This window comes from Stegostoma tigrinum, chromosome 12 (assembly GCF_030684315.1).
Source record: "Stegostoma tigrinum isolate sSteTig4 chromosome 12, sSteTig4.hap1, whole genome shotgun sequence".
NCBI classification, from domain to species: Eukaryota; Metazoa; Chordata; class Chondrichthyes; order Orectolobiformes; family Stegostomatidae; genus Stegostoma; species Stegostoma tigrinum.
In genome coordinates this window covers 42,719,835-42,746,198 of record NC_081365.1, presented here as the reverse complement: position 1 = coordinate 42,746,198, position 26,364 = coordinate 42,719,835, and the positions used below count along the sequence as shown (strand labels likewise).

Sequence of the window (26,364 nt, the reverse complement as noted above, 5' to 3'; positions counted from 1 at the left end):
TATCTTTGTGCCATTGCCCAGCCTAGATATGTGATTTTCTAATCTAACAGTAATATCATTAATAAATAGGAACACTGTTAAAATTCAAGAAATGTCAAGAAGCAAAAACAGGAGGAAAATATTCAAAAACGTAATCCCAGATTATTTATATAGCCCTCTATGCATATAATTTTTTTAAAAAAAATCTTTGAAACACAGGAATAAATTTCATTTAAACAAAATTGCAAAGACCTTTTCCATTTCAAGTTTTCTGCATCTATACTGTTTTTCTTTGCTTTGAGAAGGCATTGTGCAATTTGCCTCCTATGCTAGTATTAAACTATAAACTCTAAAATAATACAAGTACTTTAGAGGCCATACACTAACCTCTCAAAGTTTTTTGACCCAACTTATGTGAAAAGTAGAATATTCATCATAAAGCTAATACTGTTGAGTTTGCTTGGCTCGCCGAGCTGGTTTCTTGTATCACAGACGTTTTACCACCATGCTGGGTAACATCCTCAGTGCAGCCTCCAATGAAGCTATGTGTTTTCCCGCCTGGTTTTTAAACTCTGGAGTCCGTTTCGTTCATAGTAAATGGGGTCAAGTTCAATGAGGCTGCACTGAGGATGTTACCCAGCATGGTAACATATACTACGAAGGAAAGCCGGAAGGGAGGCAAACCAGCGCAACGGACTCCATACGGCTTCATCGGAGGCTGCACTGAGGATGTTACCCAGCATGGTAACGAAACGTCTGCAATACAAGAAACCAGCTCGGTGAGCCAACCAACCTCAACACCCACAACCCGAGCTACAAATCTACTCCAAAACCTTTAAGACTAGTATTGTGAATTTATCAGTGTTATTTGTGTTAACTTTGCCTGGGATATTGCCGTCACTGATATCATGGGTACCGATGCGCCATGCGAGATGGTGTGCTCCCTGCTCAAGATATCAGTGAACACAAGTTTAAAATTCTTTTACAAAAAGAACTCCGACATACCCTTGTGCTTTACTCTTCACCACCTCAATCTCCATTGGACATTGTTAAAAGAAGGAAAGTTGCTTTTAAGATGCTTTTTATATCTTCAAATATCACGTCAATTTTTTCTTGCTTAGCAACTAGTTCAGTTGTTTTTAGGATGAATTTGTGTATTACTCTTCCAAGAGATGAAAAGGTTCACTTACAAGTTTTTCTTTGCAGGTTTGCCACTGTTATGCAGGATACAGTTACTGTGCCAGTTAGCTCAACAGTCAATATGGCTAGTAATCTCGAGCCCCAGTCTAATGTTTTTGTGACATGGATTTGAATCCCGTTATGGAAGATGGTAAAATTTGAATTTAGTAAAATAATTCCAAAAACTCATTTAGTTTACTAATTGCCTTTATGAAAGGAAATCTGTCATCCTTACTTGGTTTGATCTAAATGAGAGTCTGGAGTCACAGCAATGTGGTTGACATTTAACTGCCTCTGGCCACTTGGTGATGAGCAAGAAATGCTGGTCTGCATATAAGCACATTCCATGAAGGAGTTTTTAAAAAAATGCACAGAACTCTGGTTTAGCCATGTCATATCAACATGTGCTTGTCAAAACATATGCGTAAAATTTATCAAGTACTGTATAGACTCCCACGATGCTACTAGATGCTAAACTTTGAAAATTATGAATTATTTTTCTTTAGTATGTTAGATTTTGAGCTAGGGAAAAGTGTTAGGTCAAGAATTGAGGCTTAAGTGATATGAACTTTTTGAACCCAGAACATTGACATGAGACAGGTTGGTATCCGTATTAGTGCCAACACTTGAGTCTAATAAGGTTCCATGAAGTTGAAAATTTTGCAATCGCTGTGTACAATGAGGTAGATGTTGTCAAAAATGATAATGTAGGTGGAAACATTGTACAAGATGTAAATTTTGAGCTGTACTGAACTGTTCATTTCAGCATTTAAATTGGAATTCCATAATAATTTGAGAATTTCCAATGGAGATGGTAAAATACCACTTTTACAGTGTAACATTTCAACTCAATGTCCAAAGTATTTTTATCTGCAAAATATTGCTTTGTGCTAAATTTCACTTTTTTTCCCTGAAATTTGCAAGTAGGTGCATGTATAAAACTTTCACTATAGAAAAGTTGCTTGAAGTGACTCATGAGTTCTACATCTTTTGGTGATTTAACAATTTTCACTGCTTCTGCCTTCGACTGCATTTAAAATTTCACCCTATTTTCTCTCTACCAATCCCATTCAAATTCACATTTGTACTTGTTTTTTATCTACAGTTTAATTTTATTGTTGTAGTTCAGCCCATTTCCTTTTCCTTCAGGGCTCCTCAACTTGAGCTGCACCTGCTTCAAATACGAGAAGCCTCCTCATTTATTGTGATTTTTAAACGAAATGAGCAAAGTGTGAAAATTAACAGCTGAGTTCAGCAGTGTTGGGCGGAGGAAAAAATCAGGAACTGTTCTGGAGATGTCATTTGAAAACGTAAGAGATTTAGTTATGTTCAAATTTCCTGTAATGTTGTCAGTGATGCAAGATTGTCATGTAGTTAATGGTTGTTGTTCCATAAGGGAATAAGATCCGGGATGCTGGATGGTGCTTTGAGTAAACCATTCTTATGAATCATCCTCTTGAGGTTTCGTAGTGCTTTTGTGATGTTGACTTTCACAGTTGTTAGTCTGTGAAAACTGTATGTGCTGAGGTGAAGTTTCAATTTATCTTTTGGTACCTTAGTTAATGCTAGGAGAATTCACTGATGAATGAGTAATTCAACCAGATCAGATTCCTGCCATAATGGTTTAGCTCAGTGAAAAGCTGAGCACCATATTTGTGTTTGTTTTGTGTTGGATGGGGTGACCGAATGGGGACAAAAATGCAACGCCTAAGTATGACCCTCGCCCTTTGATTTTAGCTAATGTTATTACTGGACAAGTTATACCCCGATTGAAATCTGACTTGATGGATCATATTGTTTTTATTATTTAACAAATAATCTTTCACTGAAACACTGCAGATGTAGTTTCAACAATAAACCAAGTTTATTATGCAAAAAAGTTACAATATAATTAACCAAGCTATCTACATATAACACAATTTGATATATTTCAAAACAATAAAATATATTACATCCATGCCAAATGCAAACCTTTTAGAGTAGTCCAACACTGGAGAGAATTCCCTTCTCTGTCACTTCTATAGGTTTGGCTAACAGTTGTTTTTCATTCCTAGTCTTGAGTCTGAAAGCTTCCTCCTTGAGTATTATACAACTGAGCTTAGATTTTCTCAAATTTGAATAACTCCTTTAGGATTCTAACCAATCACTTCTGGTTGGGAACTTTTAAACTGATTCTTTTATATTGAAACTATTTCTAACAATTTTCTGAGGAGAACAGTGTTCTTCTTTTGACTTCTGCAAACTGAAACTAAAAGGTTTCTGAGCTGTGTTCTCCCCTGAGCAAAAAACACAACTACTAATGCTTCTAACTGAAAGCTGCCCGGTGCCCTTCAATGTTTGTTCTGTCTACCCATAAACCTCCCAGCACAAACAAGTTCTCCAGGAAAACAGTGTCATATTGATTTAAAAAAAAAACCTTCAGAAACACGAGCAAGTTTATCATTAGACCTCCTCAAACTTGGACCAAAACCCAGCTGCAACTGGTTAAAAATTCAAACTCTCAAATAATTCATGTTAAAATGTATATATAAATCATTCACTTTACATCACATTTTTTAAAATGTAGTTTTTATTTAATCTAGATTCTTTTATAGAATACTACACTTGTGGTCACTCTGCAAGTATTTGCATTCAGGTTCTGGGCCCTATTATTTTTTCAGTTTAGGCTTCTTGAGAATTAGGGCTCATGTCTTGCCATAAGTTTTTAAACTACTCAGTTATGTCTTCTAACATGCTGTAAACTATCTTTACTGGGTTCTTTGATGTTAGGTTTAAATTTTGCCATTACTATTTCTTTTGTCTTAGTATTTACTACCATTCTAATAGCACTGAAATAGTGTAAATGAGAAAACATCGGTGATGCTTTGTAGTGTGGCATGATGTGTTTTAAAAGAGTAACAAATACAGGTACACAAACGCTTTTGTCAGTTCATCCAAGGCAAGTATTCATGAAAGTACTAGGGGCTTCTTCATTGCCATTGTTCCAAGAGAAACTGTCAGTTTTGTATTACCTGTAGCATGATGGCCAGACAATATTTGGAATAGGGGTGACCCTTCAGTAAAAATACTGACTACTTCAGCATAAAGTGAAATATGCAGGTCATGCAGCATTTCTGTAGAGAGAAACAAATGATGTTTAAGGTTGATAACCTTCTGGAACTGGAAGAATATAAAATAAGCAGGGACAGAGTTGGGGGGTGGTGCGGGCAGAGCAAAAGGGCAAGGTCAGTGATAATTCGAGATATTTGAATGATTGAATGACGAAAGGGACAATGGGTGCAAGGCAAAAAGGAAACAGATGGGATAATGGGAAAATAAATAAGGAACAAAAGCAAATTTGCTGGAAAAGCTCAACAGGTCTGGTAGCAAGTGTGAAGGAAAAGACAGAGTTAACGTTTCAGGTCCGGTGACCCTTCCTCAGAACTGATAGTGGCTGGGAAAGCGTCAGTTTACGTGCAGAAAATAGGGAGGTGGGTGGGCTAGAGGATAAACGATAGGATAGAGCCCAAAGAGAGAGAAAGACAGTTGGACAGACGAAGGAGTTGCTAACAGTCAGGCTGGGAGGGTGAGTAGTTGTTAATGGGGTTAGTAGGAACTGCTGGTGCTGGAGAATCTGAGATAAGGTGTAGAGCTGGATGAACACAGCAGGCTGAGCAGGAAAGGTGATATTTCGAGTCTGGGCCCTTCTTCAGAAAATTTACCTTTTGGCCACAGTTTTGACATTGACAGAGAGCTGGGAGAATATTCACACACAATGACTGGTCCATTGGACCTGGCTGTTCAGGAGCAGAGCTTTGTTTATGTTAGCATGTTGTCCTCCCATTTGATCTGCGGGAAGCCCTCGAGGATCTTAATGTGACATTGGTGGACTATCCAGGTTTCATTGTAACAGAAGAAGGTGGTCAATACAACAGTGTTGTAAAGTGGCGCTGTTGGCTTCCAGACGTCCCTATTGTTGAAAAATATGGTTAGCTTGAAGGCAGCATTGGCCCGGTTAACTTGGTGCTGGACATCCTCTTTGGTCGTCCCTTGAGAGAGGTTGTAGGTACAGCATATTAAGTTGAAAGAAATACAAGTAACTACTTTTTTCCTTTTTTGTGCTCTCTCTTACCCGTTCCTACCAACCTTTTGTGACTTCATTCTTATAATGTATTGAATTACTTGCCTACTTTCCCATCCTACCGAAGCTTTCTGACTTGTATGGTATTTTAATTTTTTTGTTGTTTTTGTATGATTTTTCATATTTTCAGTACTTTGCTTGTAGTGAAGCTTTCATGTTGATTCCTTCCAAATGGCCATGAGGACTATTTGCTGTAGTGCACATGAGCAACTGAGAACGGTCCTTTTTCCAAAACTGTCTTGTTTTCTTTTTGACATTTTTTTCCTTACTTAAACGAGGTACCAACTGGTAAAATGTAGAGCTTTTCAGGAGGTGGCTGGTTGCCTTGTATGTGTGGAGTTGTAGATGGTACCATTGCAGAGGGCTGTCGAGGTTATGCCATCTAATATATTGAAGATAGAGATAGGCGGATTTTCAATCAATAAGGGAACCAAGGGTTAGGCTGAAAAGGCAGAGAAATGGAGTTGAACGTTGTCAAATCAGCCATGATCTCATTGGATGGTGGAGCAGACTCAATGGGCTGATTTGCCTACTACTACCATATCTAATTGTGAATGTTGGGTTAATTTGTGACCATCCTGAATTGAAGTTTCACACTTCCTTAATCTTCAAAATGACACCCAAAATATAATTGTGCATTTCAGTAGCCAGTATCTGTCAAATAGTACTCTATTTAGAAATGATCCAATGATCAAGTTATTTGAAGGATTAAAAACAAATAGTTGATGGGTTATAGATGTTGTGAGCACAACATTTTTGTGAGAAGGTGGTGAGGATTGTTGATTATGGGCAGGCTAACTTTTCTGTTGATGATAGTGGTCCACGAGCTTGGAGTTCTAAATGAGCTTCATGCCCCTTGCTGATTTTGTTATTTCATGCAATACTTGGTAGAGTAGTTGATTATGTTCCTGATGAGTGTTCAGTGGAAAATTAACCAGAAGAGGTAAAACAAATTACTTTGCAGCTTGGTAGGTTGAGGTAACTTTTACTATCTGCTTAACAATGTAGCTTTTGACTAATAAAGTAAAGGCATGTATTTATATAGTGCCTTTTGTGACTTTGGCATTGCTAAAGCATTGAAAGAAAATCCTGAAATAATATTATTTACACAATTTTGCTTGCATACCACAATTCCTCTTCTGAGGAGGGATGTTTCGTGTATGTTGTGAGCACAACAAAGGTTTACCATTCTGATTCCAGGATGTCACAACTGATGCATAAAGACAGACTGGATCAGTTAGGGCTATACTCACTGGAGCAAGTTTTGTAGCTCGGGTTGAGTTTCTGGATGTGAGTTTGCTCGCTGAGCTGGAAGGTTAGTTTTCCGACGTTTCGTCACCGTTCTAGGTAACATCAGTGAGCACTGGTGTTATGTCCTGCTTTCTATTTATCTGTTTAGTTTTCCTAGGGTTGGCGATGTCATTTCGTGTGTTGGTGATGTCATTTGCTGTCCTTTTTCTCATCTACCATCCTCTGAGAAAAGGAACAGGAAATGACATCGCCAACCCAAGGAAACCTAAACAGATAAATAGAAAGCGGGATGTAACACCAGCGCTTCACCGGAGAATCTCTGATGTTACCTGGAATGGTGACGAAATGTCTGAAAACTAACCTTCCAGCTCAGCGAGCAAACTCACATTCATATATTTGCTGGAGCTTAGAATGGTGATGTCGACCTCAGGAAACCATAGCATTTTAACAGGACTAGATAGGGCAAATACAGGAAATTTTCAGAGGACCAGGGAGTCCAATTTAAGGGTAGAGCAGGCCATTTAGGACTGATAAGAAACTTCTTCACCTCAAGTAGCTTCTGGAATTTTCTGCTACAGAAAGTAGTTGAGGGCAAAACATTGAATCTACTCACAAAAGAGTTATGTAGTTGTAGGACTAAAGGGATGAAAGGGTATAGGGAGAAAGTGGAATAGACGTACTGAGTTTGACAAATCAGTCACAACCCGATTGAAGGATGCAGCAGGTTTGCAGGGCTGAATGAGCTGCCCCTGTTATGTTCTCTGTCCCTGTGTTTCCAGTGGATACAAGCCAACCTGTCCAGCTTTTTTTCATAAGGCATTCCTCTCATTCCAGATCTTGGTCTAGAATAACTTCTTATAACCACTTCTAAGTATTGACTTCTTACCTTCAATAAGGTGACTAGTACCGTGCGCAGCACTCCCAGATGTCTCACTAATGCATTGTATAACTGAAGCACGGCCTCCTACTTTTGTGCATCTTTTCTTTTCATGATAAACAATTCTGTGAGCTTTCATATTGCTTACTATTATCTGCATTCAGACCTTTATTGGTTTGTGCATGAAGACACCCAGATCCTCCCAAATACCAGAGTGTGCAATATTTTGTTATCTGTATGTTACACTTTTTTTATTCCTGCCATATTGATTTAGTGGAGCAGGCTTCTTCTATCCTGTAATGTGGAGGTGTAAATACTTGTGAGTTAGATGATGAAGATCAACTTATTATATGTACAGTTACAGATGAAGAATCCTGCGGTATCCATTTTTTGTGGTATCAGCATCTGTTGCGCTAAGAGACTTTCTGTAATTCTTAGGGGTGCTTGCAGCAGTAAAGAGGGTGCATCTGGTACTTTGCTGTAGCTGGCAAACTACCTTGGGTTGCATTTCTGCCTTAATCAGTACAGGAAAAGCAATTTTTTTTTCAAAAAGAAAATAATAAAACCTGGATTGACATTTCTGCAAATATTACTCCTAAATGGGGATAAGTTTCAATTTTTTTTGCATCCTAATAACCTTTTATTAAGCTTACGGTTCTCTGTAGATAACCTGTGCATTGTCAGACCAACCTGACGATGAATGACGAGTGAATCATCAGTTTTATCTAAAATAATACATTAAGATGTCTGCTAATTAAATATTTATTGCTTTGAGGAGTTAGGGAAATTCAGAGTTAACCATTTTTTTCTCAGCAGATGCTTTGTAATGTTGAAAAGTACGCAGTTAAATGACTCAAACAGCTGCATTTGATGTTTGTCCGTTAATGGAGTTGAACATAACGTTGTTTAACAGAACATCGTTGTTAGCAAGTGAAATAGATGCCAAACCTGCCATGTCACTATTCGCTCCTTCCAGTAAATTTTAATGGCTTCTTGACTGAAGTAAATCTTGTGTTCCTATTTGTTATTTTTGTTTAAATGCCAGTATTTGAAGTTGTTTCCTCATTCATTTACATGGCTGAAAATGTGAAGATTTAATAGTGTGATGCTATGAAATTTTGTCAATTACTTGAGTGTGAGTGAGGAAGAGTGCTCTTGAATAAAAATACTTGTTTTGCCTATTTCATGTTTCATTTTCTTTATCGCTGCAGCAATTTCTAGGTTTGGCCCTGACCCATTTGGCTTTTTTATTCTCTCTCTTTTTGCGTTGTCTTTCTCTCTTGATGTGGTGCACTTTCACAACATTATAGGGCCATGATCTTTCTCTCCTGGCATGGTTGCCTAATCAGTTGCTCACAGTTCTCCATTTCACTGTTAATCCATCCTGTATGCATACATCCTGTGAATTCTTAATGACATATTAACTTCTTGCATGGCTCCTTTATTGAATGCCTTTTGGATATACTTCATGTGCTGATTTCCCTTTTATCTACCCTGCTTAATAAATTTGTCAAACACAGTTTCCTCTTTCCAAAGCCAACTTGGCTTTGATAATAACAAAAGTAGCGTTGAAATTTCCCTGATAATAAATTCTGAAATTTTCTGGAATCTCCTCCTTATTTAAATAGCAATATTGCAATTGCTAACTTCCAATTCTCTGGGACCCTTCTAGAATCTAGGGAATTTTTCTATAGCTACCTCTTTTAGAGTGCTAGGATGTTGGCTGTCAGTGTTCTGGAGATTTGTTGGATTTTAGTCCCAGTAACCAATAGCTGTTTTTCTCCTGATGATGTTATCTTGAATTCTTATATGTGTAAGTTGTTTCCTCCACTGTAAAGGCAGAGGCTCGATGTTTGTTCATGATTGCCATTTTTCTGTATGATTTCTTACATCTCTGCCCCTCAAATGACTTTTCTGTATTTCCAATCCTCAATCTCTTCTTCTACCTGTCTCTCGGAAATAACTATTCCCACTTAGAACTGTAGATTCAAATTACCAACCATGTAACCCAACACTCTCCATTTATCCCTACCTTCCTGAAGAAACTGATTTGCCTCATCACATTCCTGCTTCCTCTTTTGATGTCCTTTTCCATGTTGTACTTCTGTAACCTTTTTGAGGGGGAGAGACGGAGAAAGTCTTAATCGGTTGAAGTCATGCTCAGCTTAAAGGAAGATGATTGTCGTTGTTGCAGGGCACCTATCTTTGCACTGGGATGTTCCTACAAGAATTCAAAGTAGTATCTTTGACCCACTGGTCTTCAGGTCCTTCTCACCACTGTGCCATTAGAAGTATGATTTTCAGTGATTACAGTGTTCAGAATCATCTACCACTTGGATACTGAAATAGTCTGTGCCCATGTTTGCCAGAAATTTGGAGAGCTTTCAGATTGGTTTATAAGGTTTTTTTTAATGGCACTGTGTCTGACTATCACTGTTTCCAACAAAAGAGACTGTAACTGTCGCCTTGATATTAAATGGCACTGCCATTGTTAAATCTGCCATCAACCTCTTGGGATCACCATTGACCAAAAATTAATTGGACTGGCTACATACATACTATGACTTCAAGAGCAGGGTAGAAGCTGGGTATGTTCCTCAGCTGGGAGATAGTAAGAACTACACTTGCTAGAGTCAGAGATAAGACTGTGTGGGGCTGGAGGAACACAGCAGACCAGGCAGCATCAGAGGAGGAGGAAAGTTGACGTTTTGGGTCGAGACCCTTCTTCAGAAATGGGCCCATTTCTGAGGAAGGTCCTGATGCAAAATGTCAACTGTCCTGCTCCTCTGATGCTGCCTGGTCTGCTGTGTTCCTCCGCTTCCATACCATGTTCTTTAGTCATTCTTCAGTGAATAATTCAACTCCTGAATCCCAAAACTTGTCCATAGAAACTACATTCTGTCCACTTGCCTGAATTAATGCTGTTCCAACTGTACTTTTTAGGTTAATACTATCCAGGATAAAGTCGCCTACTTGACTCGTACCTCATCCATCTACCTTAAATATTCATTCCCTCCAGCTTCAACACACATTTTCAAGTTGTGTGGTAATAACTTAAGTCCCCTTTAACCGTACCTTCCAAATCTCCTCCGCCTAGAAGAATGAGGCCTGAAGATGCAAAGGAGCACCACCATCGGTATGTTCCCAACCAAGCCACACATTGTGTTTGTTTAAAATGTTATCCCCCATTGCTTTGCTGTGACTGCGTCAAAATCTTGGAACTCCTCTTCCCAAATGGAGAGTGTACCTGTGCCATGTGGATTTTGGCAGTTGAATATTATTCAGCACTTTTCTCTGCCAATTCAGAATGGGCAGCCTCAATGCCAAAATGACTCTTAACCAAGTGAGAGAAGTGATGACTCAGTGGTGTTATTGCTAGACTATTAATACAGAAACTTGGGTTTTGATCTTGAGACATTGGATTGAATCCTGCCATGACAAGTGGTGGAATTTGAATTAAATAAAAACCTGAAATTAAGCATCTAATGATGGCTACAGAAACCACTATTGCTCATCAGAAAGGCCCTTAGAATTTCAGAATGTCCTTAGCTGCATGTGATTCCAGACGCATAGCAATATGGTTGATCCGTAACTGCCTTCTGGGCCATTAGGGATTGCCCTAGCCAGTGATGCATGCATCTTGTGAACAGATTTTAATAGAAAGGTCATCCTGTCTGACAAATTCTGCCTCCTGTTGCTTTCCAGCAACACCTTCGAAGTTGAACTGAGTAGACTTCCCTTTCCTGGTTACATTTCTTTCAATGTGACCATCATAACTAGAGAAACACCTGCAGTGATGAATTTCAGAATCTTAATAAAAAATGCAAGAACTGTGAATGCTGTAAATCAGAGACAAAAATAGAATTGCTGGAAAAGCTTAGCAGGTCTGGCAGCATCTGTGAAGAGAGATCAGAGTTAACGTTTTGGGTTGAGTGACCCTTCCTCTGAACCAGAAGAATCTTGTGAGGATTATCCAAATTGAATTTTGAGTACTGGCAGCTGAAAGTACAACCTCCAAGACTTGGAATAGTTTTAAATTGGGGTACAAAGGAAATCCGAATTAAAGGAATGCCAAAAACTCTAGGCTTGCGCTGCTGGATTGAGGTCGTAGAGATGCCAAGAGGCCAGATCATGGGTTGATTTGAAAAAGGGTATGACACTTCCTTTAAATTAAACTATTAGTGGACTGGTCATTTTTATTATGAAGTTCTGGATCGTTTTGCTGAAGCAATTTTATATGATGAGAATCAATACATACACCGCTCAGGATACTCTGCTCCCCATTGCTTATTGTGGGCCTGTGGGGTCTACGTGATTTTTTTTTTCCAGTCACTGTAAGCCAGAAATCTGCAAAGAGTGCTATAGTGCATGTAAGTACTTGCCTATGTGGAAGTGTCAGGGTCTAACTTCTATTTTGGGGGATGGCATGAGCAGAGGCAAATAATTTGTTAAAGTGCACACGTTACTGCGGGAAGACATTAATTGTGTGGAGTACATTGGTAAGGCACCATGTGATATATCCAAGGACACGAAGGCAAGTGAGAGTGGAATTTAGAGACATTGGCCATAATTCTTCAGACAGCTTTATCTGTTTTATTGCATGTCAAATTTCAACCTCTGATTTTTAAATTTCACAATTGATCTGGCAGCAATTGCTGTTTATGGAAGATAGTTACAGATTTTCCAGGACTCTGTAGAAGTGCTTCCTGATTTTTACACCTAAAAAGAATTGATTTTACTTTTTAGGTTATGCTCACTTGTCCTAGACTTCCCCCAAACTAACTGATCATTTGCCTCATTCCATTTCCTTCGTTACAGCAGTGATTAAACTTCTAGAATTTCATTAACAGTAAAGTACTTTGGGATATCCTTAGATAATAGTGTGTTAGTAAAATGCAAATGCTGTTAAAATTTGGGTTCTTATTCCAAAAAACTATGTTTGTCCCTAACATGTCCTCAAGTAATTCATTTGAGATATGATAGCATACAAATTCTTCAAAGAAATAAAACTATACAGAGCTGTATTGTTCAGATAATAAACATTATTCAGTGTGTTTTCTGATTCCCACTACGTTTATGTAGATGTATATACTATACTCGCTCCTGAGCGCCCACAGCTAAAAGTTAAAGATTCCATGTTTGCAAGAAATTTATTGCCTTGATGAGTTCATGTTTTATTGACTCTTGTTTGCAGTGGTTCAGGAAGGCAGCTTCCTACCACCTCTTTGAGGACACCTTGGAAGGAGCAAAAAAGTGTTGGGCCAGCTGGTGACATCATCTTTACACGAATGAAAAAAAAATGGCTTAGCATTCCTGATTTTTTTTCTTCCGCCGCTATCACAACTTGTTGGATTTCTCTCTGCCCTGAGCATACCAGTCTCCAGACTGAGGTCCACTTGACATTTGTGTGGGAACTTCGAGGTTTACAGACCAGTTACCAGAAAACTAGAATTTGCTTCATTTGCACTTGCTTCCAAAGGGCTGTGAACAATATTCCTAAATACTGCTAATTAGGTGACCCTGAAGCCTGTGCAGTGATGACAGGGACGGTTCATTTCCTTATCTGCATTGCTCCCTGTCAACTCCAAACAATGGAGAAACAGCCTGTGATTGGAAGAAACCTCCTCTTCGATTTGTCTCTGTCATTATGTGATGACTTCTTTAATTGATTAGCCTTGTGATTTAGTTTTCCTGAGTGTTTTGGGGGCTTTCAGGGTAATTTCACATGCTGATCCCATGTATTTTGAACTCTTGAAATCCATCTACCAAACTTACAACTGTTTTGTATCTTGTTGCTATTTGCACAACTTGCTATGTCATCTAACTTTGCACCATTTGGATATAAAACATATTTGTTTTACCCCTTGATCCAAGTGAGCACATGATAAAAAGGTGAGGCCATAGTCCAGACCCCTGTAGAATTGTCACTGGTTATGTCTTGCCATCTGTTTTGTTTCTTGTTTGTTCAGTAGACCATAGAGGGAGCTGTGGTGCGACTGCCTACCTTCTGTGCTTCTGTCTAGCTATTGCTGCATTCAGGTTAGTAGTAGTTATCTGGGATGTTATTTCCCAGGTGTTGTACATGCAATGTTAAGATTTGAGTGTGATTCAGGTTTAAGCAGCAGAATGGACAACAAAATGGCAATTAATCAGGGTTTGGGTTGTACTTAGACTAACTAAGCTATATTCCGCAGGAATTGGATTTTAAATTGGAAATGCAGTATTAAAATTGTGGACCTCCATCAGGTGGGAGCTATCTTTAATACTGAGAAAGACTGATAGAACTTGGAAGGAAAATAGAAGTATACGTGACAAATTAACCCAATGTAGATAAGTTGGTTATTTTTCTTCATGGGACATCGGTGCCACTGGCCAGGCAGCAGTTATTACCCGTCACTAATTGCTCAAAGTGCAGTTAAATCTCAGTCATATTGCTGTGGATTTGGAATCACATGTAGGCCAGACCAGGTAGTGACAATAGTTTCCTTCCCTGCACGACATTAGTGGACCAGGTGGATTTTGTTTTCTGGCAATCGACAATAGCTTCATAGTCATTATTAGACTCCTAATTCTAAGTTTTTATTGAATTCAAATTCCACCATCTGTCATGGCAGGATTCCAACTCAGGTTCCCAAAATATCTGGATTTCTGGCTTAATAGTCTAGCAGTAATACCATTAAGCCATCACCCTTGCATAAGTATAAAATGTATATTGTTCTACAGGCAAAGGGGACCATTTCTTGGCAAATGGATTCTAATTGAGGTACCTAAACAAAGGGACTTATTCCAGAATCAAAATTATTGTCACTACCCAATTGAAATTACGCTGATACTCAATCCCCACTGCTCCCAAGCATGCCACAAAAGTTAGTTTTAATTAAATAATTACTCAAAATCCCCACTCTTCCTGTCTGATAAACACCGAAAACACTAATCAGATTTCTGTTATTAACAATAAACTACTGTTTATTAAAAATAAACCCATTCTAACAATGGGCAAACAAAATGTGAATTATCAATTTGTAACCGTATCCTTTAAATATCTACACAGTTGAGACTGATATAGACAGACAAACAAAAATATTGTAGGCAAAGAACAAAATATTAAGGAACATAGCACTACTCAACAAGGCTCAATGAGATATCCTACTGCCACTGAAGAGTCCTTCTAATCTCAAATCATCTTACCAAGTTCTTTTCTGCAGGCACAGAGCAGACACTGTTCACTCTCTGTCACTGGTTAGAGGCACCACCTTTTATATGCAATGAGAAGTGAACTAGTTTGATTTCAAATTTTTATTGCGTTTTCTGCAAGGGCAGAGGTGTTGCTGTTTATAGAGTTGGGTGGCTTCCTGCCACTGTATTCACATTTTGGCTCCTGTGCAGGTAAGCTGCCTGTCAACAAGATTCTTTACTCTCAATTTTTGTCCAGATTGGCTTTTCAGTCATCACCTATCATTGATCAAGACTGCCCTGAACACACGAGCAGTGAAAATTAGTCCAGTAATGTGTTCCACTGCTTGAGCAAAGCAATGTTATAAATATCACTTTTTAAATGATTTTTGAGTAACTGGTATTAAAACTGCAAAGTTTCCTTTCACCTCTGTTTGTTTTTAAGCAATATTCTCTTTCATTTCTGGCCACAGTCTTTACACTGCTGCTTTTGATAAAGCGGTTTTAAAAAAATCATTTAACTCAGTTTTACTTCTAGGAACTGGAATTGAGAAGGAACATTGTTTTGGGAGCATGGTTAAGTAGATTACTTTTGAATGACATGCTCTGTTCTGATCTCCGTGTTGCAAAGATGATAGAGGTACTAAAGAGGATGCAAAAATTTTAAAAGGTGATCAGGGGACCCGATGTTAGGAAAGATTGAATAAGCAAAGTTCTGCTGTCTAGAAAAAAGTACAAGAGGTGATCTGATGAAAGTCTTCAAAATTCTGAAGAGATTTGCTACAGTAAATGTAGGAAAAGTGTTTCTGTTTACAGTTCAGTGCCGGGGATTGCAATATAAGATTGTCGCATCCAATCTATCGCAGAATTTAGTTAACACTTTCATTAAGTGGTCTAAATGTGCAATTTGCTACCATGTGGAGTAATTGGAGTGAATAACATGGGTACATTCAAGGATGAAGTAGGTAAAAAAAACTGTTTTGATGCAGTTAAGTGAAATAAGATGGATGGGCACTTGCATAAAGTATGGTACAAGTTAAATTAGTTGGAAGGCAAAGCCTGTAGGTGTGCAATGCAACTACTATGAAGGATTAAGATTAAATAAGTGAGCTGTGCTGAAAACCAGGGCAGTAGACTGGCCGGTCACATTAAAGCAATATTTGGATTAGCAGGGACAAATTGGAGATCGCACTTCTATTTTTAATCATAAGTGCGATAGTTCATTTGCATCTAGATTTTTCCTAGTGCTTCTTCTGAAATGGCTACTAAGATCAACCAATACGAATCCATTTCACTTTTCTACATTTACTGCAACACTCCTTATGGAAACAACTCCCTTTTGAATGGTACTTAAGTTTGAGTTAAGATTCTAAGTTGCCGTGCAAGCTACCAATAGAAAAATTAGGGTTTGTTTCCTGTCGTGTGACATGCTGTATTTGAATAGCAAACTATTACCAGATCTTTGCTCTTTCTTGCCTTTACTCAGTGTCTGTAATTTGGCGTGCCTGTTCTGAAGGGTGGCTGAACCTGAAGTATTGACTCTACTTTCCTTCCACAGACTCTGAAAGATCAGAGTTTGTCCAGCATTTTCTGTCATCTTCAGAACTGTTTGTTTTGGAATTCTTGCCAGCCAGTTCATGCAGAGGTCACAAGCTTCCCTGCTCTACTTTGTGTGGAAGTGAGTTGCAGCAGCATAGAGCTGTGAGAAGTCAGACATTTGATTGCAGAGGTTTATGCTTAGAGATGGGCATGAACAAAGGGTTCAAATGTGGAATTTTTAGGAAAGCAATTTTAGAAGATAATTAGAACAAATAATTATATCAACTAGCAAGGAGGTTTTTGATTGAGATACGTGGTCAGGTTCATGGGAATAAGGTCAGGAGTGTTGGCATTAATGTCAGTTGAAGCCTTTAGTTGTTTTTAATTGACAAATTAACTCAATGTTTGCGGGTGCATTTTGGTAGAAGAATTGCATTGTCCCATCTCAAAAGTTTAAGCCTTTAAGGGGTTGTAGAGGAGCAGGGAAACCTAGGACCAACCGCAGCACAAATCTCAAAAACAAATTTCATATGTTCTGAAATTTTTAAAAGAAATAACAAAGTATTAGGTATCATTTCTAGACAGCTACAGCCTAAAGCAATTTTCAATTTGTGCAAAGCCTTGGCTAAAGCATACATGGAGTACAGTGAACAGTTCTGATCTCCATATTACAAAACACACTTTGAAGTGTTGTCGATGTTATAAAATGGATTCACTAGGATGATAGCGCACAGAGATTACACTGGTCAGGCAGGACTGAAATTCAATTAGAAAGGGATGAGCTGATGGTCTTTAAGATTATCAATAGGTTTACCAGAAGTAAATGCGCAAAATGTGTATTTACAGAGCACCGTTAATGTAACACTGTTCCTGTTTGACACTGGACTATGTGTGATATTAAGACAGATAACCAAAAACTTGGTGATCAGAGGCACGTTATAAAGGTATCATCTTAAAGGAGTAAGGAGCGGGGGGAAGAGAATCTTGGAGTCTTGCCAGCTGAAGGAATCGTCAAGTGAATAAATGTTACCACGTCACTTGCCAGAGCTTGGACTTCGGAGTAGAAAACAGTGGGCTGAATCAGTTTTTATTTGGCTGTGTCAATTTTGTCCAGATTTTTGGAGGGTTTTTCTCTGATTCCTAATGAGAACCATATCTTAGCAAATTTGCTTCACTAACTACCTCCTCTGTCTATTAGGCGCATCTGTCTTATGGACCAGACCAGACTTCCTCAAAATATATTAAGATAGTCTAGACCTTAACCTTTTTCTTACTTAAGCTGCTGTGTTCCAGATGCAATTCAATTGGTCAAACTACTCAACGCTAACCAAAACGTGATTTATTCATATACTCTAGTTAAAATACAACAAAAGAAAGAATAAAAGGAAAGAATTGGCTTAGCTGTAATCAGAGATTATGGGAACTGCAGATGCAGGAGAATCCGAGATAACAAAGTATGAAGCTGGATGAACACAGCAGGCCAAGCAGCACAAAAGCTGACGTTTCGAGCCGAGACCCTTCATCAGAGAGGGGGATGGGGAGCCTGTTCTGAAATAAATAGTGAGAGAGGGGGAGGCGGACCGAAGCTGTAACCCCATTGGAAAACTTAACAGAATAGTAGATCAGTTAGCTACTAACTAGTAACTTTTTTAATATGGTAACATCCCATAAATACACCCTTAGCAAAAGGCAAATTCAGAAAATAGATTATCTCACTTGCAACTCGAGCAACCTAGGAGGAAAATATCAAGAGAACTCAGTGTAACAGAGAGAGATGTACTGCAGCAACAGACTCTACCTTGCAACAACTGCTATTACAGAATACTAAGAAACTGAAAATCCTAGCTCTGTGGGAGCTTGATTGCATGCATTTAGACTGCTCCTATTGTTTCAACTTTGTAAAAAGAGAACTGAGCGCTTACCAGTTGCTTAGTTTATTGGCTTTCCAAATAGACACCTCTGCCTTAAAACCTTGCTATTTAAAAAATACAGGACAAAATAATGACTTTAAATCCATAGTATGATCACATTTGACCAAATTCCAGCCCTGTCTTAGCAGATTCCATTCCTTGGAGAACTCGTTGCTGCTAGGATATCCTGGAATTGACTGGATAAAAAAGGCTGTACACCTGGATAAATGTTAGTTTAGAATTGTCCATTTTAATTTCCCTGAGAATGTTAGAACATGGAAGTAGTTAACGCAAGGAAGTTCATATAAAGGAAACTGAATGAACATGAGCAAGAAAAAAAATAGAAGGATATGTTGGTATTGCTTGAAAATGGTGAAGGTGGTTGTGTGAAATATGAAGACTGGCACAGATTTATTGGGCCTAATGTACTGTGCAGCTCTAATTTTTTTTAACATCTACATGTCAACCATTGGCTAAAAATATCTTTTTGTAGGTGGTAACATCTTGGTAACATTTATTTTCCGTGAACCATACTAATGACATAGGTAATGGATGTACAAAGGGCCCTGATTTACAAAGGCTGAATTTACAAACATTCACATTTCTGAATGCGATCTCAAACAGGGGGTAAATGTAAAGATCTACCATATGAAATGTTCCTCTACTTACAAATTGCTATTTTATATTGCCCTGTACTGTGTTCCAACTTTGTTTGAATCATCTTGGAAAAAGCCTGTTTGCAACTCTGGAACTATCTTTATATGGCTTGTGGCCCTATTTGAGAAACTGAATTGATAATTCAGACTGGCTTGGATGTTTATGTGGAGGCATCAGTCTGAAGGGGTCGTTAGCTGATTATATGGAACTATCTTGTTGATTTATAAAATCACAAGGGGCACGGACAGGTTGGATTCTTCAAGGCCTTTTTTGTCGGATTGGGGGAGTCCAAAACTGAAGGTCATAGGTTTAAGGCGAGAGGGGAAATATTTAAAAAAGACCTGAGGGGTAACTTTTTCACGCAGAGGGTTGTATGTGTATGGACCGAGCTGCCAGAGGAAGCTGTCGAGGTGGATACAGTTTGAACATTTTAAAAGGTGTCTGAATGTGTATTTGAATAAAAGGGGTTCAGGGAGAAATGGGTCTAAGTCTGATTGGGATATCTGGTTGGTATGGAAGAGTTGGACTAAAGAGTCTATTTCCATGCTGTGCTACTCTGTCTTTGACTCTATGATCAAGCTAAAAGGTCCACTGGCATGGTGGTAGTGCCTTTGACTCTGCACCAGAAGGTTTGGATTCAAGTCTCACCTGTTCCAAAGGTGTGCAATAACATATCTGAACAAGTTGATTAATGATACCTAATTTTATGCACTTCAACTGATTTCAAATACTGATCTGGGCTTTCCTTTAAAATTGATCCTAACACACGTGTACTTTGCAGCGGTGGAGTAACACCATGGGGATATCTAAAGCATAAGGTCATGAGAGGGAAGGGAGATGAAATCCCAATTGTAAATGAGGATATCTCCCAAAAGGTAGGAGTCCTTAATCCTCCTCTTGAAGTCACTTTGCATTGTTATTTTATAAATCTGTTAGCCATCACACACTAAGATGGACCAAAAGGGAAGACATGATTTTTGCAATATTGAAACAGATAAACTGTCATTTTTTGAAAATAGATTTTGTATATACCACTTATTCTCGATTTGTAAAAGTACACTTTTGATCAATATACCCTCCAAATGTCTGTCTCTTCTGTCATGACATCCAATGAAGTATTTTCAATTTTTGGCAGCGACTCGAAGCACATAGAACAAGCACCTAAAAATGAATGTAAAATAGGTAAAATTTCTCTGTAACCAGTACAGCCCCCCTCGGGGTTTGCACTCAATTCTTTTTACGTTGTTTCAATTACTTCAATATGTGGATATACACAGGATATAATGAATTTATACTAATGCTGACTATAACTCATGATTTTGTCTGTGCTGGTAGGTTCAGTTCATTGTCTTCTCATTTTGTGCCATTTATGTACAACTTATAAGTAGCCTGCTTGCAAAACATAATTAAAAGAAAATCCAAAAATGTTTTTCGACTTCCAGCAGAAGCTATTGTAATATTACATATGAAAGGAACTTCTAGATATTGGGTAAGTATAGGCATACAATCTCTACATTCCCTATGAAGGGAAATGTGAGTTAAAATCGAAACACTTTTAAATGCTCCATTTATTTGGTCATGAAACATCTTCCATAGTGAAGAGATCCTGAATTCTGGAATGGAATCATCCTCCATAGCTTCTGTACCCATATTAACATTTGTTCTTAACTGTTAAGCCATAAACTCTGAAGGCAGAATTAATGCAGTGATGTAACTCAAAGTGTCTTTCTTAGTTTGCATTCTCATTTTCATACTTGTGTTTTGTTTAGGCTATTCACTGCTTTGAGTCAGTGATCAAGAAGTGTGAGGGAAAAGTTGACCATGACTTGTTTTGCCAGCTTGGTCATTTCAACCTCTTATTGGAGGATTATCCAAAAGGTAAGCAGTGCTCTTTCCAGTATTTAAATTTCTGCCCATTTATGAAAATAGGCAGTATTCCTTTTGGTCAAACATGTTTCAGGAAATTACGGTTATTGTAGTCTAAAGGCATTGGACAAATTGCCAAACACCAAAGTGCTAATGGGTAATTTTGGATATTATGTTTGCATCATTGGGAATTTTCCAAAAAAAATGGATAAAGGTTGTCTAATAATGCATAAATGACAACCAGCCGTGAGGGTTGGCTTTGACTAAGGAATTGAGCACAACAGAGCAATAAAGAACACAATGTGCGAAATGAGAGTTGGTGATGAAGGTGTGGTTCAGGCACTTATACTGGAAAACGAACATTCTGTCATGAAGTACAGTGTAAATAAGTAGAGGAAGTTTGATAAGAATTTCCTAAGCGTCTTAATTTGATGCTAGGGCATTTTTGTGGACAACTTGATTTGTTTCAATTTTTGATTTGTGGTTAGTGCAACCTATGTACGCAGGAGCAGGAACAGAAGGTATGAGCAAACTGTCCATAGCTTTCTGTTTCAGGGGTTCATTCAACTTAGGCAGAGTGGGAAGATGTGTGTTCGTAGTAGGAAACATAACTGCTAGGATAGTCCCTGTCCTTTTTGCATCAAGGAATGAGCGCTCCGAAGGCTGTGTTGCCTGCTTGCTATTGTGATTAGAGCAAAATTTGGAGTGCCAAGGAAAGGATACACTGTTGTCATCTATATAAATACCAGTGACACAAGACTATAACTGAAGGGATTTTGTACAGACGGGAACTAAATTAAAAACAGGTGAACATACATTAATCTCTGGATTGGTATTTTGGTTGCAGCAGACTGGGGGGTAAATGAAATTGGAGGGACGATTGTGTGGCTTAAAGATGGCTGTGGTTGAAATGGGTTACAATTCAGGAATGCTGGTAGTGTTGGAGAATGTTGGGACTGCCTTCATGTGAGCCAAGCTGGACCAATGTGCTGAAGAGTCAAATTACTGTGGCGGTGAAGAAAACCTTCAGGTAAATAGTGGAGGTGAGGGTTTACTCGAAAGGACACATTGAGAAAGGGGCAAAGCAATAATGCAGTGGTAATAATTAGTGTGACAGAATGCACATATGTATAAGCACACAGTATAGAAAAAAAATTGACATGCTTCATGTTCAAACCAAAATTTTGCAAGAATTATACAAAGCAAAGACTAATTTAACACTATATACTTTATAAGCGTTATTTAAAGTTGAAAATCTATCTTGATGGTTCCTGCAGTTCTAGAACAAAACACTGTTTGGCCACAGCTCTTGGGAAATTGCATTGATTTTGCACATTGCTGGCATTATCCTCCCAGGGCATGAATTTTATTGCAGTCCTTTATTCAGCATCCTGTTAAAAGAGACTCCGCCACAGTATCATACACATCCCAGTTCATGCATGGGTAGTTCTTGGGAAATGATATTCCTGTTGTTGCTTGATCGCTGTCTCCCTCTGTCCTGCTTGCTTGTGCTCCTCCGTAGTAATCATCCAACTTAAAATTTACTAAGTATGCATGAGTTTTGTGGTAAACTAAAATTCCAGTCTGTCCAAACTAAAGTTTTATGGTCTGAAAACCTAACTGTCATGAAATTACACATTTTCATGACACTGCATTTAGAAAATCATAATCAAACAGAATCAGCATAGGTTTAGGAAAGTTGAATTGTTTGACAAATTAAGTACAGTTCTTTGAGGAAGTAACAAGCTTTGTTGGTAAAGGGGAACCAATGCATTTGATTTTGATTTCCAGAAGGCATGTGATAAAGTACCACACTAAGAAGTAGAAGTATTGGGAACAATGTAGATAGTGAAAAACAGGGATATAAATTTCCCCTGTGTGCAATAATTGGCTTGCAGAGCGATAAGAGACCTCACCTGTATGCATTCAATATCGGTGATTTGAATGGTTGAACTGGATGAATTGAGGCAGGGGTCAAGATGTTGACTCTTCCTGAGGGTCCTCAGTGACCCCTTTTCTTGAGGACTACTTGTGATGATTGAGGGCTGCTTAATTCTAATGAACTTCTTTATCAGACTGTGCAGTATGTAGTGGCATTATTTCTTTTGGTGTTGGATATTTTGTGGTTTCATCTGAGAGTGCAAGTGCTAAAGATTGCAGGAATGTGTACTTTTAAATCTTCTAAGTTGAAATCTGTATATGTTTTTGTTAATTTGTGATAAATTTCCTTTGATCTGTTTCCAAAATGGTATCATGGAAGAACCTGAACTGATGCAGTTGACATTTAAATTTAGTGGATTTTTCAATTGAAAATCTGACAGCTAGTTACATAATGAATTTCAAGCATGTTCCCAGGTAAAATATCAAATAAGCATTTGCTCATTTTCAATGTGCCCTATAATCAGCCTGTCTTCCCCTCACCAGCATCTTCTCCAGTCATGAATGTTCAACCTGTGTTCACTGAGCAGCCATGGGATGCTCCATCTCCCTTCTGAAAATAATCTATATAATATAAGAAAACGTTCTGCTTGATCTCTGCAAAGCATTACGAAATACCCACAGTACAACCACTGTCTTGTACCTAAATTGCACCTTTTTTGTTTGCTTTGTTCCAGTAGAGTTGGGCTAATTCCCAGCTCCCCCACGCCCCAACCCTGCCGCCACCGCTGCCCTTGTGCTCTGCTCTGCCCTGTCCTGCCTGCACATTTGGTCTCAACATTAACTCTCTCACTCTACAGATGCTGCCATACTAGTTGGGTTTTTCTAATGCTTTCAGTTTCTAGGTCTGATCTCCAGCAGCTGTAGTATTTTGGTTTCACTCAAAATGCCATATTTTATACGTTTTTCTGTCTGCTTCAGAAACCTGAACAATACTGAAGACGTATACAATTCAATAAAGGCCTTAAAATGTAGATATTAAGTTGCATGCTTAGAGATAATACCTAACATACATACAGTCCAGAATACACATTGAGTTATCTAAAATTATAAGAACCAAAATAACTCCAGTAGCATTTAGAAAAGAAAGTTAGTTGTATTTCAGCCATTTTAACAGCTATAATGCTATGGAGATTTCTGCTAGAAAACAACGTGGAATGCAGCAGAAAGAGCACTTGACATAAGTGGAATTTAATGAGAAATGTCACAAAATGGTTACAGAAAAGGTACAGTGGATGTGTCAGGGTGGCACAAAATGTGTGTGGGATACCATGATAGCTGATCTACTGACATGAGTAGCTACAATCAGCAGCAGCAGCATTCTGTTTGTCTCTAACTCACTACTGTTCTGCAGGACAACACTCTCCCACTTTACCCTTTACCTTACTTGCTCTCGTTTTCCCTTCTCTCTCCAACTGGCTGCTTCTTTGGTTGACAGTCTCCCAACGAAGTTGCCTACTGTCCCTCAGTGTGTTAAGTTTCAAATGCTCACCTTTGGAAGGTTCTATTTCCTGGGATATTTTGACTTGTTATTTTGTTCTTTCATGTGATACGGATTTTGCTGGCACTTGCAATGGAGGTGTTACGGTGCAGTCTTGGTTTTCTTCAAGTTCTTCCTGAATTGTTGAATTTCATCTGATTGGGTTTTCTGCTGTTTTGCTGCTGCTTGTTAAAATTCTATGAAATTAAAGTAATTTATATTTTTTTGCCTTTCAGCATTATCTGCATACCAGAGGTACTACAGTTTACAGTCTGACTACTGGAAGGTTTGTACAATTTGAAAGATTATTATTTAATTAAACATTGAGCTTTATTGAGCAGTAATTTGTGTTCAGCATTGTCCATAATAACTGCTTATGCCTGAAGTTCCCTTTTTCTTCTATATTTTTAACACCATTTTTTATGGCATTATATTGCTTTTATTTTATTTGTTAAATATAAGGAAACTGTAACATAGGAGATACTTCTAAGTATTGGCGATTTTCTGCATTATCACTGTAGCATGTATTTAGCATTTTTATCTTGTTATGCATGATGACTGCATATGCACTGTGAAAATATTTGTGGAATATTTCCTTAATTTAATGATTTGATCAATAGGACAAACGTTTTAGTTGCCAAACATAAAGGACGTGACTTAACCAGTCATAGTCTCAATCTTGAGTAGCTCATAATAGGAAATGGTGTACAAATTTAATTGTTTTAATGACCTGGCTCCATTTCCCAACTGTGGTGTTGACTATAGAATTAAGAAAGATTATTTCAGTCAAAATAAATTACAGTAGAAGTGAAAGCTCACTGCCAGTTGTACCAAATTCATGTTCTAATATTATTTCACCGTTTGGCTTATTTGTTAGACTCAACGGCTTCAGTCTCAAATTAATGGCAGTGATTTTAGTTTAAATGTATTTAGCCTTTCAGAATGTGAAAATAAATTCAAACTGACAAAATTACATATCTTGCTGACTTTTTCTGAATCCATTTCATTCCCTTCAGTGACCTGGATTATAGGTATAAATATCTATGAATATCGATGTACAGGTTTAGTGTATCAAACCTGACTAACTGAAAACCAGAGCTTTTTACAGGTCATAGAGTCATAGAGTCCTACAGCATGGAGACAGGCCCTTTGGCCCAAACTGGCCCATGCTGACCAAAGTGTCCCTCTGTGATAAGCCATTTCCCTCTTTGTTCAATCAGCAGCTATTACATTGAACCTGCCCCAGGAGAGCAGGGTTGCCAGAAGAGACGTGGTGAGTGATGCACCTCAAGAAATGAACGCATTGCAGTCAATCGTCTTCTCTCTTTTTTTTTTAAAATGATGCTTTTTTTCCTCTCTTTAATCAGGGAATTGGCCATGAAAGAATAGCATGCCAGTTCTTAAATTGCTGTTGAGAAACTGATGCTGAGCTGCTGCCTTGGACCACTGCTCCCATGTGGGTTCAGATGCACCCACAGAGTTGTTAGGAAGGGTGTTGTAGGATCTTATTGATATCATTGGCCTACACTGCATATTCCTTTAGAATAATAGCACCATCTGTTGGAAGCCCAGAACTGCTACCCACTCAACAGTAAGAGTATCAAGGGTTAAGTGGAAAACGCAGGAAAGGGGAGTTGAGCATTATCAGATCAGCCGTGACCTCATTAAATGACAGAGCAGACTTGTTGGGCTGAACAGCCTAATTCTGCTGCTATATCTTAATTCATTCAAATGTAAAGTCAAACGGGAATTCCCGAACAAAAATAATATTTGTGTTAGAACTAATAATTTGTTTAGATTGCTGTTTTGACTTAATATGTTCAAAGATTCTAGTAAATATAGTTTTCCTGTAAATTTGGTTCTTCCAAATGAAAGCATCCCCTCAAAGTACAGTAACTGTAAGGGAATAATTATTTTAGAATTAAAATTTGAGGTGATTTTTATCCGTCTGCATCAGTGAACATTTGGGATGATTTTGAAAATGAAACCTAAAGATCAAAAAAATTAAATTAATTGAATAGTATTGAAATTATCTCCTAATAATTCCTTTTTGTAAAATTTTCCATTACAATTTCACCTGCTTGGGAATTTGAATTTGATTTGCTGTTCTTGCATCAAGATTTCTTTCTTCTCTCTGCCAGCTATTTCCACCACCATGACACTAACTGATTAATCTTACCTTCACTTGTTTTCTTGCAATGTGCCCTTGCATGTTGAAAACCATCATGTTAAATGCCTCAGGTACCACTTGCAACCTGTTGACCTTGACCTTAAATGGTAAATATGAGAAATTCATGAATTTCTTGATATTCAACAATATTTGAAAGAACCCATGCAGATCCCATCACTGTTTCCTTCTCTTATACCTTGTTGCAACCTTTCTTTTCTGTTACTT

At 38.1% G+C, this 26,364-nt stretch overlaps 1 protein-coding gene across 3 annotated transcripts in view; it reads left to right on the top strand.

Moving 5' to 3' along the window:
- Positions 1-26,364, top strand: part of kdm6a (lysine (K)-specific demethylase 6A) — a 221,999-nt gene that overhangs the window by 18,743 nt on the left and 176,892 nt on the right. For all 3 annotated transcript variants that reach the window (XM_048540308.1, XM_048540307.1, XM_048540309.2), the window contains exons 3-4: positions 20,455-20,563; positions 24,206-24,255. In XM_048540308.1, the coding sequence (XP_048396265.1) occupies positions 20,455-20,563; positions 24,206-24,255 (159 nt within the window). The remainder of the gene's footprint in view (positions 1-20,454; positions 20,564-24,205; positions 24,256-26,364) is intronic.